Source organism: Moschus berezovskii, chromosome 8, assembly GCF_049115385.1.
Source record: "Moschus berezovskii isolate FMDL1 chromosome 8, NW_MosBer_1.0, whole genome shotgun sequence".
Lineage (NCBI taxonomy): Eukaryota > Metazoa > Chordata > Mammalia > Artiodactyla > Moschidae > Moschus > Moschus berezovskii.
In genome coordinates this window covers 91,915,043-91,927,295 of record NC_142467.1, presented here as the reverse complement: position 1 = coordinate 91,927,295, position 12,253 = coordinate 91,915,043, and the positions used below count along the sequence as shown (strand labels likewise).

The 12,253-nt window shown below is 61.0% G+C and overlaps 2 protein-coding genes across 9 annotated transcripts in view; one reads left to right on the top strand and one right to left on the bottom strand.

The window, feature by feature from the left end:
* The window catches only part of DOT1L (DOT1 like histone lysine methyltransferase), a 53,604-nt gene extending 44,146 nt beyond the window's left edge, over window positions 1-9,458 (top strand). For 5 of the 8 annotated variants that reach the window (XM_088838845.1, XM_055431512.2, XM_055431510.2 and 2 more), the window contains 6 exons: window positions 52-629; window positions 719-924; window positions 2,888-2,952; window positions 3,336-4,250; window positions 4,910-5,525; window positions 6,702-9,458. In XM_088838845.1, coding sequence (XP_088694971.1) covers window positions 52-629; window positions 719-924; window positions 2,888-2,952; window positions 3,336-4,250; window positions 4,910-5,490 — 2,345 coding nt within the window. In that variant the 3' untranslated portion in view covers window positions 5,491-5,525; window positions 6,702-9,458. Of the gene's footprint in view, window positions 1-51; window positions 630-718; window positions 925-2,887; window positions 2,953-3,335; window positions 4,251-4,368; window positions 4,500-4,909; window positions 5,526-6,701 lie in introns of those variants that run through there. The other 3 variants (XM_055431511.2, XM_055431513.2, XM_055431514.2) reach the window with 3 other exon arrangements.
* Window positions 9,459-9,614: 156 nt separating this feature from the next.
* On the bottom strand, window positions 9,615-12,211 carry PLEKHJ1 (pleckstrin homology domain containing J1). Its single transcript, XM_055431521.2, has 7 exons — window positions 12,113-12,211; window positions 11,693-12,015; window positions 11,529-11,596; window positions 11,343-11,409; window positions 10,436-10,526; window positions 10,274-10,337; window positions 9,615-10,187 (listed from the first exon to the last, which is right to left on the bottom strand). Exons 2-7 carry the CDS (start codon window positions 11,784-11,786, stop codon window positions 10,122-10,124), a joined length of 450 nt encoding a protein of 149 aa, XP_055287496.1. The 5' UTR covers window positions 11,787-12,015; window positions 12,113-12,211; the 3' UTR covers window positions 9,615-10,121.
* Between the last annotated feature and the right edge of the window lie 42 nt (window positions 12,212-12,253).

Genomic DNA, 12,253 nt, shown 5'->3' with positions numbered 1-12,253 from the left:
GGGTGCCAGGCATGCAGACAGTCGAGCCACCACCTCATGTGTCCTCTACAGGCTTTGCATACACCGGCTCGGTGGCCATCAGTGGGGCCCTGGCGGGCAGCCCGGCACCCCTCGGCCCTGGAGCTGAGCCCCCGGCCCTCGACGAGTCCTCCAGCTCTGGAAGCCTCTTTGCCACTGTGGGGTCCCGCAGCTCCACTCCGCAGCACCCACCCCTGCTAACGCAGCCACGCACCTGCGGCTCAGCCTCACCAGCCCCCCAGCTCTGCACCAGCCCCCGGCTAGGCGCCCTGGGCCCGCTCCCCGACTCTGGCAAAGGGGACCTGCCCTGCGAGGCCAGCTTCTCAGACCCTGAGAGCGAAGCCAAAAGGAGGATCGTCTTCACTATCTCAGCGGGTGCCAGCAGCGCCAAGCAGTCACCTTCCAGCAAACACAGCCCTCTGCCCTCGGGTACCCGTGGGGACAGTGGCCAGGGCCACGGGCCAGACAGCCGCAAGCGGGGCCGGAGGAAGCGAGCATCGGCGGGGACCCCCAGCCTGAGCTCGAGTGTGTCCCCCAAGCGCCGGGCCTTGCCATCTGTTGCTGGGCTTTTCACACAGTCTTCAGGGTCCCCCCTGAACCTCAACTCCATGGTGAGACTGGGAGAGGCGTGCTGGGGCTGGGTGGCTGATGAGGGCGCATGCCAGGCCTGCTGGCGCTCATGCGTGTGCCCGGCCCTCAGGTCAGCAACATCAACCAGCCCCTGGAGATCACGGCCATCTCATCCCCTGAGAGCTCCCTAAAGAGCTCACCCGTCCCTTACCAGGACAACGACCAACCACCCGTGCTCAAGAAGGAGAAGCCCCTGAGCCAGACCAATGGTGCCCACTACTCCCCGCTGACCTCGGATGAGGAGCCAGGTTCTGAGGATGAACCCAGCAGCGCCAGGCGAGTGGGCTGTGGTGGGGGCAGGGAGTCCTGACCGCAGGTCTTCACGCTGACCTGCAGCCGTGTCCTCACTCAGGGCGCATCTGGGATTGTTTAACTGTGTGAGAAGCAGCCCACGAGGGCCCAAGGCTTTTGAGAGCACCTCGCTGCCTGTGTGCGGGGTGAAGCTGAGCCCGAGCCCGCAGCCCATATGCAGGTGTCACGTGTCAGTGGAGAGGAGGCGGGGCAGCGGGCGGGAGAGCTGCAGGCAGGTGCGCAGGCTCCGGTCCACTCATCTCATGGGGAACAGGGTTTTCTTTCCCTTCTTTTTTTCTTTGACAGCAGCTGTTAGGTGTAATTCACATAACATACCATCTGATTAAAATGTGTGATCCAGGGGTTTCTGATATATTTATGGTGTTGCGCAGACATCACCGCTCTGAATTTTAGGGCAATTTCATCACCTTAGAAAGACTCCCCATCCCCTCCCCCAGTTCCTAGCCCTACCATCTACTTCCTGTCTCTGTGGATCTGACTCCTCTAGGACCTCCTGTGAGTAGAATCAGATAGAGTGTGTCTTTCTGTGTCTGGCTTCTCTTACTGAGCATCATGTCCTCAAGGCTCATCCAGGTTGTAGCAGGTGTCAGAACCTTGTTTTTTAAAGCTGCATCATATTCCACTGTGTGGATGGACCACGTTGTGTTTACCCATCATGGATGCTTGGGTTGCTTTGTTTTTAGCTACTGTGAATCATGCTGGTCTGGATGTTCATATGTGTGTTTTTATTTGAAAGCGTGTTTATGGTTTGTGGCACTAGTGGTAAAGAACCTGTCTCCCAGTGCAGGAGACATATGTGGGTTCAGTCCCTGGACTGGGAAGATACCCTGGGGGAGGGCATAGCAGCCCACTCCAGTATTCTTGCCTGGAGAATCCCATGGACAGAGGAGCTTGGCGGCCTAGTCCATGGGGTCACAAAGAGTTGGACACAACAGTGATTAGCACACACAGGCCCTAGGTGTGGAATTTGCTGGATCATGTGGTGAGTACATGCTTAACTTTTGAGGATCCTTCTGACTTCCCACAGTGGCTGCCCCATCTCACTCCTGCCAGCCACGCACAGGGCGCCAGTTTCTCCACGTCCTCGCCCTCACATGTTTTCTTCTGGGTCTGTGTTCCATGCAGCAGCGCTGTCTCTGTGGGTGTGTGGTGGTGTCCTCCTGGTTCCAGCCTCTTCTCCCCAGGGGCCAGTGACACTCCACATTGTCTTTTCCTTGGAGAGATGTTCACATCCTGGCCCATGTGTGATTCGGGTTGTGCTGCTAAGTCGTGAGAGCTCTTTATTTGTTCTCTTGTGTGGCCCCTCGCCAGGAAGGGGCCTGCAGCTGTGTCCTCCGATCCTCGGTGTGTGGTCACTGTGCTTCTGGTGGCCGTTCAGGCACAGGAGTGCTGTGTTCTGAACAGACCCCATGCACCATGTATTTGTGGTATTTCTTTAGTCGACTGTTTCCAGTATTGTCTGAGTTCGTTCTTCCACATACAAACATTACATTGTGAAAATTCTGGATTATTTTGGGAGTTGTGTCTCTGGAGGTCATGGTCCTTTGGGACGGCCCCTAAGAATACTGACGTGTGAAGCCACACACGGTGTCACTGGGTGCAACTTGCTGGGGGGTCATTATGTGCTCAGCGCCATGTCATCCCCCTCTGTGGACGACACAGTCTTGTGGCTCAAGAGCCCTTTCCACTTGGGACCAGTCCTGCCTGGGGCTCCTGCATGTGTCTGTGTGTTGAGAAGCGGCATTCCTCCTCCACTGCCAGGGCCCACTCTCAGCCATGTCCCCCTGCCACAGCCGGTATTGGGGGCCCTGATGGCAAGTCAGACAGCCCTGGCTCACGGCTCGCCTGGGCAATTCAGTGTACACACACGGTGCTCTGGTGTGCGCATGGATGGCAAACACTCATCCTCTTTTTCTTTTTCTGATAGAATTGAGAGAAAAATTGCAACGATCTCCTTAGAAAGCAAGTCTCCACCAAAAACCTTGGAAAATGGTGAGTTCAGTCTGCACAGTGTTTAAGTCCTTTGCACCCATGCTAGGCTTGCTGCCTGGCCCCTGAGGACCCCATGGGGTTTCCAGAATTGTCCTGGGCTGTGCTGAGTACACACCTCCCCCACCCCTTTCCCTGTGACGCGTTGGACACCCTTGGTGCCTCCTGGTTCACTGGGGTACATGTAGTCCTCCCTGTCAACACGGCTTTCCTCCCGCTGAGCAGTCTGCCACCCTCAGCTTCTGTGGCAGCCCCACCCTTGCCAGGTCACCCGTCCTCTCCAGAGGGCCTCTTCTGTGTGGAGGCACTCTGAGCAGGTGGTGGTCTGGGATCCGCAGCATCTTATCCAGCCCCACCGCCCAGGCCTCAGCCACTGCCTCTCCCAGCAGGTGGCAGCCTAGCAGGAAGGAAGGCACCGCTGGCCAGCGAGCCAGTCAACAGCAGCAAGTGGAAGTCCACCTTCTCGCCTATCTCCGACTTGGGCCTGGCCAAGGCGGCCGACAGCCCGCTGCAGGCTGCCTCTGCTCTGAGCCACAACTCCCTGTTCACTTTCCGGCCCGGCCTGGAGGAGCCCAGTGTGGCCGATGCCAAGCTGGCCACCCACTCCAGGAAGAGCTTCCCGGGCACGCTGCCAGGGGCGGGCGGGCTGAGCCCCAGTAGCCTTCCTGCCAGTGGCTTCGCCCTGGGCGGGGGCCTAGCAACTGACCTCAGTTTACACAGCTTCAGTGATGGTGCTTCTCTCTCCCACAAGGCCCCCGAGGCAGCTGGCCTGGGTGCCCCCCTGAGCTTCCCCGGCCCACGGGGCAAGGAGGCTGGCGCCGCAGAGTCTGGCCCCTTCACAAACAAGCGGCAGCTGGACGGACTGGGCTCAAAAGGCGAGGGGGGCCTTCCCACATGTGGACCCCCGGACAAGGCCTCGACAGCGCATAGCAAGGCAGGCAAGGGCCGTGAGCGTGAGCCTGACGTCAAGAACGGCCACAACCTGTTCATGGCTGCCGCTGCCGCACCCCCTGCAGGCCTCCTCAGCGGCCCAGGTCTTGCCCCAGCGGCATCCTCGGCAGGTGGCGCAGCCCCGTCCGTGCAGACCCACCGCCCCTTCCTGGGCACCTTCGCCCCTGGGCCACAGTTCGCACTGGGCCCCATGTCGCTACAGGCCAACCTGGGCCCGTCTGTGCTGCAGTCCCTGTTCAGCTCCGTGCCCGCCGCCGGCCTGGTTCATGTCTCGACCGCCGCCACCAGACTGACCAACTCGCACGCCATGAGCAGCTTCTCCTCCGGGGTGGCCGGCGGCGCAGTTGGAGGTAGGCAGTGCCCTCCTGGCCACTTGGTCCCACAGGACCCGCTGGGGGATGAGCTGTGGGCCGCACATTGTCTCCACCGTCCACCCGGACTGTTAGGTTTAACCACTGCTGTTTGCAGGTTCCCTTCCAGGGCCCCCTGAGGGGGGAGAGGCTGTGCCCGCGTGTCCCTTTGGGTCCACTTTGCGCCCACCACCTCGTTCCTTTTCACGAAACGCAGCCGTGACGGTCGTGTGGGCAGAGCACTCGGGCGTGAGTCGGCTGTGCCGGGCTCTCGGGTCTGACCGCGCCCTCTGATTCTTAGAGGGACCGGCGCCATGACCGGGCTCTACTTCCTCCCACGAGCTCACCCGGAAGGTCCAATGCGGCCGGCGCTGGGACAGAGCAAGGGGCTGTGGTGCCCGCGGCCCGCGTGCATGCAGGGTGGAGCAGAGTGCGGGGAGCCAGAGGCTCCCGGCTCACGTAGCACTGAGTTGGGGTGGGGTGGGGTGGGGGTCCAGGGCCTGGCGGTGGGCCCACCCGCGCTCCCGCTGCCTGCGCTTCGCTGCACTTGTGCCCGCACGCGGAGCTGCAGCTACCATCGCTTCCTCCTCCGCGTGCTGCTCTTGGCTCGGCTAGAGGTGCCCGCCTGTTGAAGCTGAGTTTTTCTCTCCTGTTTGCAGGTGTCTTTAACCACGCGGTGCCTCCCGCCTCCGCCCATCCGTTTGGAGCCAGTTTCGGCAGTGGGGCTGCATGTCGCAGCACCACGCTGAACTTAACCCCGCTGCAGCCGGTGGCCAGCACCCCGGCCTCTTCCTTTCAGGCCCCGTCCTCTGCGGAGCCGAGGCCGCCCCCACTCCCTCCTCACCTGGGCCGGCCCCCTCCGGGGCAGCCCACCCTCCATGCACCCGCCCACCCTAACGCCACCTTGCCTCCTCCCCCTGCGCTGCTCCCAGCTAACTCTGAGCCCGTGCTTCTGCAGAACCTCGCATCCCTCCCTGCTAACCAAGCTTTCTTACCCACCTCCTCTGCTGCCTCTCTGCCGCCTGCTAACGCCTCTCTGTCCATCAAGCTCGCCTCCCTCCCGCACAAGGTGTCCCGCCCCTCCTTGACGGTGCACCACCAGCCCCTGCCTGGGCTGGCCCTGGCCCAGGCCGCGCCCGTGAACCCACAGGCCAGCTCCACAGGGCCGCCCGCCGTGTGGGTTTCCCTTGGCATGCCGCCTCCGTATGCCGCGCGCCTTGCGGGGGTTAAGCCGCGATAAAGACCTTGCTTAGCTAGCAGTTCGTATTCTGTAAGGTAAGGCTAGAGCCCGACTAGGTGGCCGTGCTTCCCTTTGCAGAGAACAGGTGGGCCGGCGGGGCTCCTGGAAGATCACGGGGCCAAGTCTGTGCTCCCACGACCAGGAGGCCAGGAGGCGTGAAGGCAGAGAGCCAGGGCGGCAAGGGAACCAGGGCGTGGCTGGTCCCACTGCCTGTGGACCCGCACCCTAGATCTCTCAGGGAGGGCGCCAGGAGGAGCAGGACTGAGCTGGTGCCCTCCCTGTTGAGCCCAGCTTGAGCTTGCCGCCACCCTGGACTTGGGTGTGTGGCCGCTGGGGACCCGGGCAGCTCCTGTGTGGGTTCGTGGGGGCCATAGAGAATCCCAGCAGTGCCTTTTGTGTGCTCTTGGGCCTGTCGCCTGGTGCTTGAACACGCCTCATAGGGTTTTAGGAAAACTCAGTGCATTCAAGGCCCCTGGTGCACTACAGGCCTTCAGACCATGGTCATCTGGTGGGCTCCTTAGCTAAAGGGCCTGCTGTGGGGGCCTAGGGGCGGCAGGGTGAATGTGGCACCAGCTACAGGAAGGAAGGCCTGGTGGGTGGGCAGTGTTCTGTCGTATGACTGAGGCCTGGCCACTCCCAGTGCTGCACCCACATCCCCGGGGTGAGGTCTGGAGCAGAAACAGGGCATCAGGGCTGGGCTCAGGGTCTGCCTGTGTCTTCAGCTTTTTGTCGTGTGTTTAACTGGAAACGAATGGGCAGCTGCTGGAGTCCAGTGGCCTCCTGGTCAGGGTCCGCAGACAGCCCTACTTGAGGCCTGGGGCCAGGGCTGTGCCTTGGTGGTTGGAAAAATCCAGGTGGGGCTGCTCAGTGTGCAGCGGTCGCCAGCCATCAGAGGAGCTAGAGAGGGCAGCTGAGCACATGGAGGCCGGGTCAGGCCCATGGTGGACACTGCCTTCCCTGCTGCCTGGGCCAGTCCCTCCCAGGAACACGTAGACTTACCACCAGGCTGCTCACAGGCCTCTGGGAGCGCTGCCCAACAGGGGACCTGGGGACAGGCCTAGGGTGTGGCTCGGGGTCCTATGGCCAACCATGTGCGTCGTTTGTTGGTCCGTCTGTCCATCGGCGGCTCTGGCTCCCGACCTGGGGCAGTGCCGGGCCGTGTGGGCAAGGGGCTAACACTGTGCCGCCTTTCTTCCCACGCGTGTCTGCAGGTAACTAGGATTTCTACCTCAACCGCGAGACTATGCAAGGGCGGGCTGGGCCGGCGGCGTGGGGCCCCCCATGGGACGGCGAGGACGGATGGAGGCCGGAGAACAGGCTCTACTGTGAATCAGCACCGCGCAGACCTGCGGAGACGGCTTGCTGGGGCCCAGCTCCAGCCTGTACTGTCCATAGTTTTAGATAAAGTATTTATCGTTTTTTAAAAAGTATAAACAACTTTGACTTATTTTATTCCACCGAAGCCGTAAAGGCAACCTATTGAGAGATGTAGATATTATATGTGAAAGGATCTATGTAAAAGACGTCCATCCACCCGAGGACTGGCCGCCGCAGGGACCGCCAGCCGCCCGGTGCTATCTCGTCGCAGGCCGGCCTCCACGCTCCTGGTGCTGACTCTCGGGGTTGACCAACGCTGACGCCAGGCCCCGTGCCCGCCCTGTTTATCTAATGCTCTTCCTATACCAAAGGCCCCAGCTCTGGGTGGAGGCCCGCCCCGCCTCGCACTGTGAACGGCCTCGCTCGGCCCCTGGGTCTGCATCACGCCTTTGGCATAGGAATGGTGGCCATGCGGCCAGGCTGCAGCAGGGTGCCTCGAGGAGGAGGGGACCCGTTTGAGTGGTGCTCGCGAGGAGGGTCTGGAACCCGCCGTGTGACAAGTGCATTTACTTTTGTACGTCTCTGCTCGTCTGGGCCTGCGCCACGGCTGCCCAGGGAGGGTCAGCGCCGGTGGTGGCTGGGGACGCAGGTGGTTAGTCATGGGTGCCTGGTGTGTCTACAGGGGAGTCACGCTGACGGGTGACAGTATTTTATAGAGATGTGATGAAAATTTATAAATTTCATAGACTTGACTTCATTTATTTTTAGACTGTATGATGAATACACAGTAAACTAAAGAGAAAAAGGAAGAAAGAAAAGTGAGGGGAAACCTTGCTGTTTATTCAAGTGCACAGAGGTGCTGGCCCAGGGCCCACCCACCCACCACCCCACAGCCGAAGTGACACTCTCCCCACCCCCACCTCCAGCAGCTACATCCCTCCACGATGTAGGAGGGAGGGATGTGGTGGGGTGGCAGGGCAGGAGGGCTGGTCCCTGAGGCTCTGTGGTGGTGGGTGGGGCTCTCCGTCCGCCACACAGCATCTGTGACTACGCTGGCTCCTTGGTGGCAGCGGTGTTGTCTGTGTGCCTCCCTGGAAGGGCCAACGTTGGCCAAAGGTGCTGGCAGGGGGCCCAGACCCCAAGGTGGGCGCCCTTGGGCGTGGGCAGTCAGAGCCCTGTCCTCAGGTGCTCACCCCCTCCAACCAGGTGGCACCCACCAAGGAGCACAGGAGGTGGGCCTCCATGTAGGGATCTAACCTGAGCCTTCCCCAGCCTGGCCAACACCACCCACCCCTGCAGAGTGGGGCCCTCTGCTGCCCCCGAGGATCAGTATGGTAGCTGAGCCCCAGCCCGCCGCCTCATTCCTGGGGTGGGTCTGGAGCCAGCCTTTCTGGCAGGTGGAGGCCCCGCGAGATACAGGCCACAGGGTAAGAGCAGGACAGTGTCCCACCTCTGGCTTCCTCTACACTGCTCAGAGCAGCAGCTGGAAGCTGGAGCTGGAACCCTCCTCCTGTGCCCACTGGCCCTGCCCCACCCCCTCCACCCCAGGTCGGTGCTCCTGGTGGGTGCGCAATGGTGCTGCCCCGCCCCTGCCCCCAGCCCTCTTCAAGAGGCTCCCCACCCCCAACAGAAAGCTGCAGGGCTGCCTGAGGGGCCCCATCTGAACAAATGACACTGTACACAAACACTGCATGGCTTGTGGGCCACCGTGCCTTGTCTGCTCTCCCAGCTATAGGGACAGACACACAGGCACAGGGCCTGCCCCACAGCGGGGCCAGCTTGGCCTCTCCACACCCACCATCTGGCCCCACCCCCTTGCCTTGGCCTGGGTGCCGCTGCCACAGGAAGGAGGGGGCACCAGGGTGTTGGGCGTGGGGAGGAGCCCCGCTGCTGCTGTTGACCCGGGCGCTCCACTCCACTCCAGGAAGTCCGATGGCTATGGTCGCTTTGCTCAGGAAACCCTAACAATGAAGACACCCTCTGGTCAGGGGACACAGTCCTCCATTTAGCTACAAGTCAAATTGTGATCTATTTAAGATTCCCCCATTATTTATCCCGCCCGTCCACTGTAGGACTGTTTGTTCTCACACATCCATCCATGCTCGCTCTGTCTCACCCTGGTTTGTAATGCAGACGGGCTTTGCTTTGTCATTTCGGTAGCCTGTGTTTCAGTTGGGGTGCTAACTCCCTTCCCTTCCCAAGGAAACCCCACTGCACTGCGTATCCATCTCTAGACGCTGTAATAAAAATACCTGTTTTCACTTGAATCTAGTCTGGCAGCAGTGTTTCTTCCTGGTGATGACATGGCAAGGTCTTGGAGTGCACAGGGCCCAGGGCAGTGCTCACTGTCCCCAAGCAGAGAGAACGGTCACTCCCAGTAGAGGCCCCACCTGCTCCTGAAGACAGGCACCATGGCCACGACAGACAAGTTACGATGACTTCCCCCACCCCGGTCTCAGAGGCCCAGCCCCTGCTCAAGGGCCAACAACTATGACCAGGTCAGGACCACGCAGGGCAGCCTCCTTTTAGCCTTCCTAAACCAACTTCTTAGCAACCTTAATGCCACCAACAAACCCTCCCTGAGGTCCTGCTGGCACTCAGACTGGGACCTGTGAGCTCCAGAAGCCCTGCAGGTGGGGTCCCAGCCCCCCTTGCCCTTCCTGGCTCTGGGTTCCAGGCCTCCCCACTCTGTTGCTCCCAGGCACTTCAACCTTGAACCTGGGGAGGGCCTCGCTTCCCTCAGGAACGGCTGTGCAGACGCAGGACAGGCGCACGGCAGAGGACACACGTGGTCACAGCACCAGTGGTCCGTATGGAAAAGAGGTACCTTTATTTGAACAGAATATACTGGCCACCCCAAAGGCGAGCCTTCCAGCTCTGCCCAGAGGCGTCTAGCCAGGGCCTGCCCCTTCAGCAGGAGAATTCACAGCAGCCCCAGCATGGCCCCACACCCTTCACAGCTTCACCTAACTTTATACATTCAGCCTGCCCAGCACAGGAGAGTTGCGCCTGCCAGGCCCTGGGTCAACGCACCCAAAGGGTGGGGCACAGCTCCTGGGAGGGGGCACTGGTCCCCTGGCAGCAGCAGGCGGCACCGAGGTACCAAACCAGTCCAGTGGTTCCCAGTGTGTCTAGAGGACACTTGCTGGGTGGTTTCTTGCAACAAGACAGCCCCTGCCCACCCTGGGGTGTTTGAAGTCCTTAAACCAGGACACTTCTCCCACAGCAAATCCAGGGTTGGCCAGGAAACATGGGGCCAGAAGGGCAGGGAGGCCTTGTCCGGCAACAGGACAGCTGGGGAGCCCCACCCGGCCTCATGCCTTCAAGCAGCTCAGCTGGAACCTGGCCTCCTCTGATATGCCAAACTGTTCCAGGGGATCCTGTGTGGGTGGACGACAAGAAGGGGAGGCCATAAGCCTGAGCCCAGGAGGCCCCCACCCAGTCCCCACCCCGCTCCCATGCACACCTTGCCAGTCATCTTCTGGATCTCATTTCTGTAGAAAATGAGGCTTCTCCGCATGAACTCATAACTGGAGAGGAAAGCTGAGTGAGGCCCCAGGGCCCTGCACTGCCCTAGGCTCCGCTGGCTCTAGGTTTTGTCAGCACCCCACCTGGTTCGACACCCCACCTGGCTCGACGCAGTGCAGCCATCCACTCCTGACACTGCTCCTCACTGCAGCACTCGAAGTGGTACTTCCTCTCTGGGTCCTCCAGGAAGCCTGGGAAGGGAGCAGCCCCCATGTGTCCTCGCTCCCTCCCACCTCCCCCAGCTCCCAAGCCTCGACTTCCTTTTTCCAGCCCTGGCCTGGGCCCACTGCTTTCCAACAGCTGGCTGTGGGTTGAATCGTGTCCCCCAAAAAACATACGCTCACGTCTTAAAACGTATATTTCCCAGGATAGGGACTATCTGGACATAGAGTCACTACAGGCCTAGGTAGTTAAGTGGTTAAGCTAGGCTCACACCGCAGGAGGGTGAACCTCTAATCCAATAGAACTGCTGTTAAGAAGGGAGAAGATCCCAGAAAATAAAGGCAAAACGGGGAGATGTTTCTACAAGACAAGCTCTGCCAACAACCCTTCCAGAAGCTGGGCAGATTCTCCTTCAGAAGGAAGCAGCCGCGCTGACACTCTGATGTCAAACTTCTAGCCCTCCAGAACTGGGAGGAATATATTTTTCCTATTTAAGCCTCCCAGTCTGTGGCACTTTCTTGTGGCCTCCCCGGAAAACTAGTAGAAGCTCTATCTTTCCACCTGCAGACCCCACCCTCTCAAAAGCACCGAGGAGAAAACCCTCCCGGTACCCCAGCACAAGCCCTGCTCACAGGAGAAATGGAACAGTTGCAGCGAGGCACGCCGGGAGAGAAGTGCTCCCCAACAAGACAACGGCGGCCGTTCGGGTCACTTCCGTCTACGTTAGTGGGCCCCACGAGAGGAGCCACCGCGTGAGGCTGCACGGACACTGTACTCAGCCTCTAGAGACTTAGGTGGGCCGCGCCGGGACGGGAACAAGCAGCCTTGTCCCAGGCCGCACTCACTGATGGAGAAGCCGCTGGGCTCTTCGTGGATGACTCTGCAATGCTCCAGCAGCAGGGCTCCAATGGGCTGCGGACAGACAGGCGCATGGGGGAGGACCCCGGGAACCCGCCCGCCCCTTGCCCCGCCCCGCCCCCGACTCCGAACTCCGAACCTAACCCCCACTCCGGTCCTCCCCACCACCCTACCTCCGCCTCGTCCGTCCGGAAGTAGAAAAGGAAGTTGACCACCAGCTTCACCAGCCGCCGCTTCACCACTGCGGGTACAAGGCGGGATCGCGCGGGTTCAGCACCTGCCCACTCCCGCCCCCTCAGTCGCCCGCCCGCCCGCTCCGACGTCCCGGATCGCTCACCGCTGCCTTTCTTGGGCCCCCGCATGCCCAACTCGGCTGCCATCTCGGCCGGCTGCCGGGACAGAGCCTGCAGCTCCTTCTCGTTATAGCGCATGGCGCCGCCGGTATCCAGAACGCGGAACGCCGGCCGCGCCCTCCCGGCCGCCGTCCCAACGCTCGCAGATGCCGGCGCCAAAAGAGTCCCACGGCGCCGTCCCGGAAGCGCAGCCGGAGCTACTACGCCTGCGCGCTCCCGGGCCGCTCAATCTGTCAATCACCGGCGTGTGGCCTAAGCGTCTCGGAGGCCGTCAAGACGGAGCGGGAACTTCCTGAGGCGAACGGGACTATAGGCAAAATGGATGGTGTCATATATGACCATGTAATAACGTGAACCCGGGATGGGAACAATAAAGCAACCCCACGACCGGTGGTACCCCTTACTCAAGCGAACAGGCGCCGGGATGGGAGGCGAATCGCAGCTACCCTCCCCGCGAAAACTGGACCTGCGCGAGCAGTACTGACCGGAAGAACGAAATAACCCGCCGCGCACGCGCACTTCGACTTCCGGTTTTCACTCCGCTC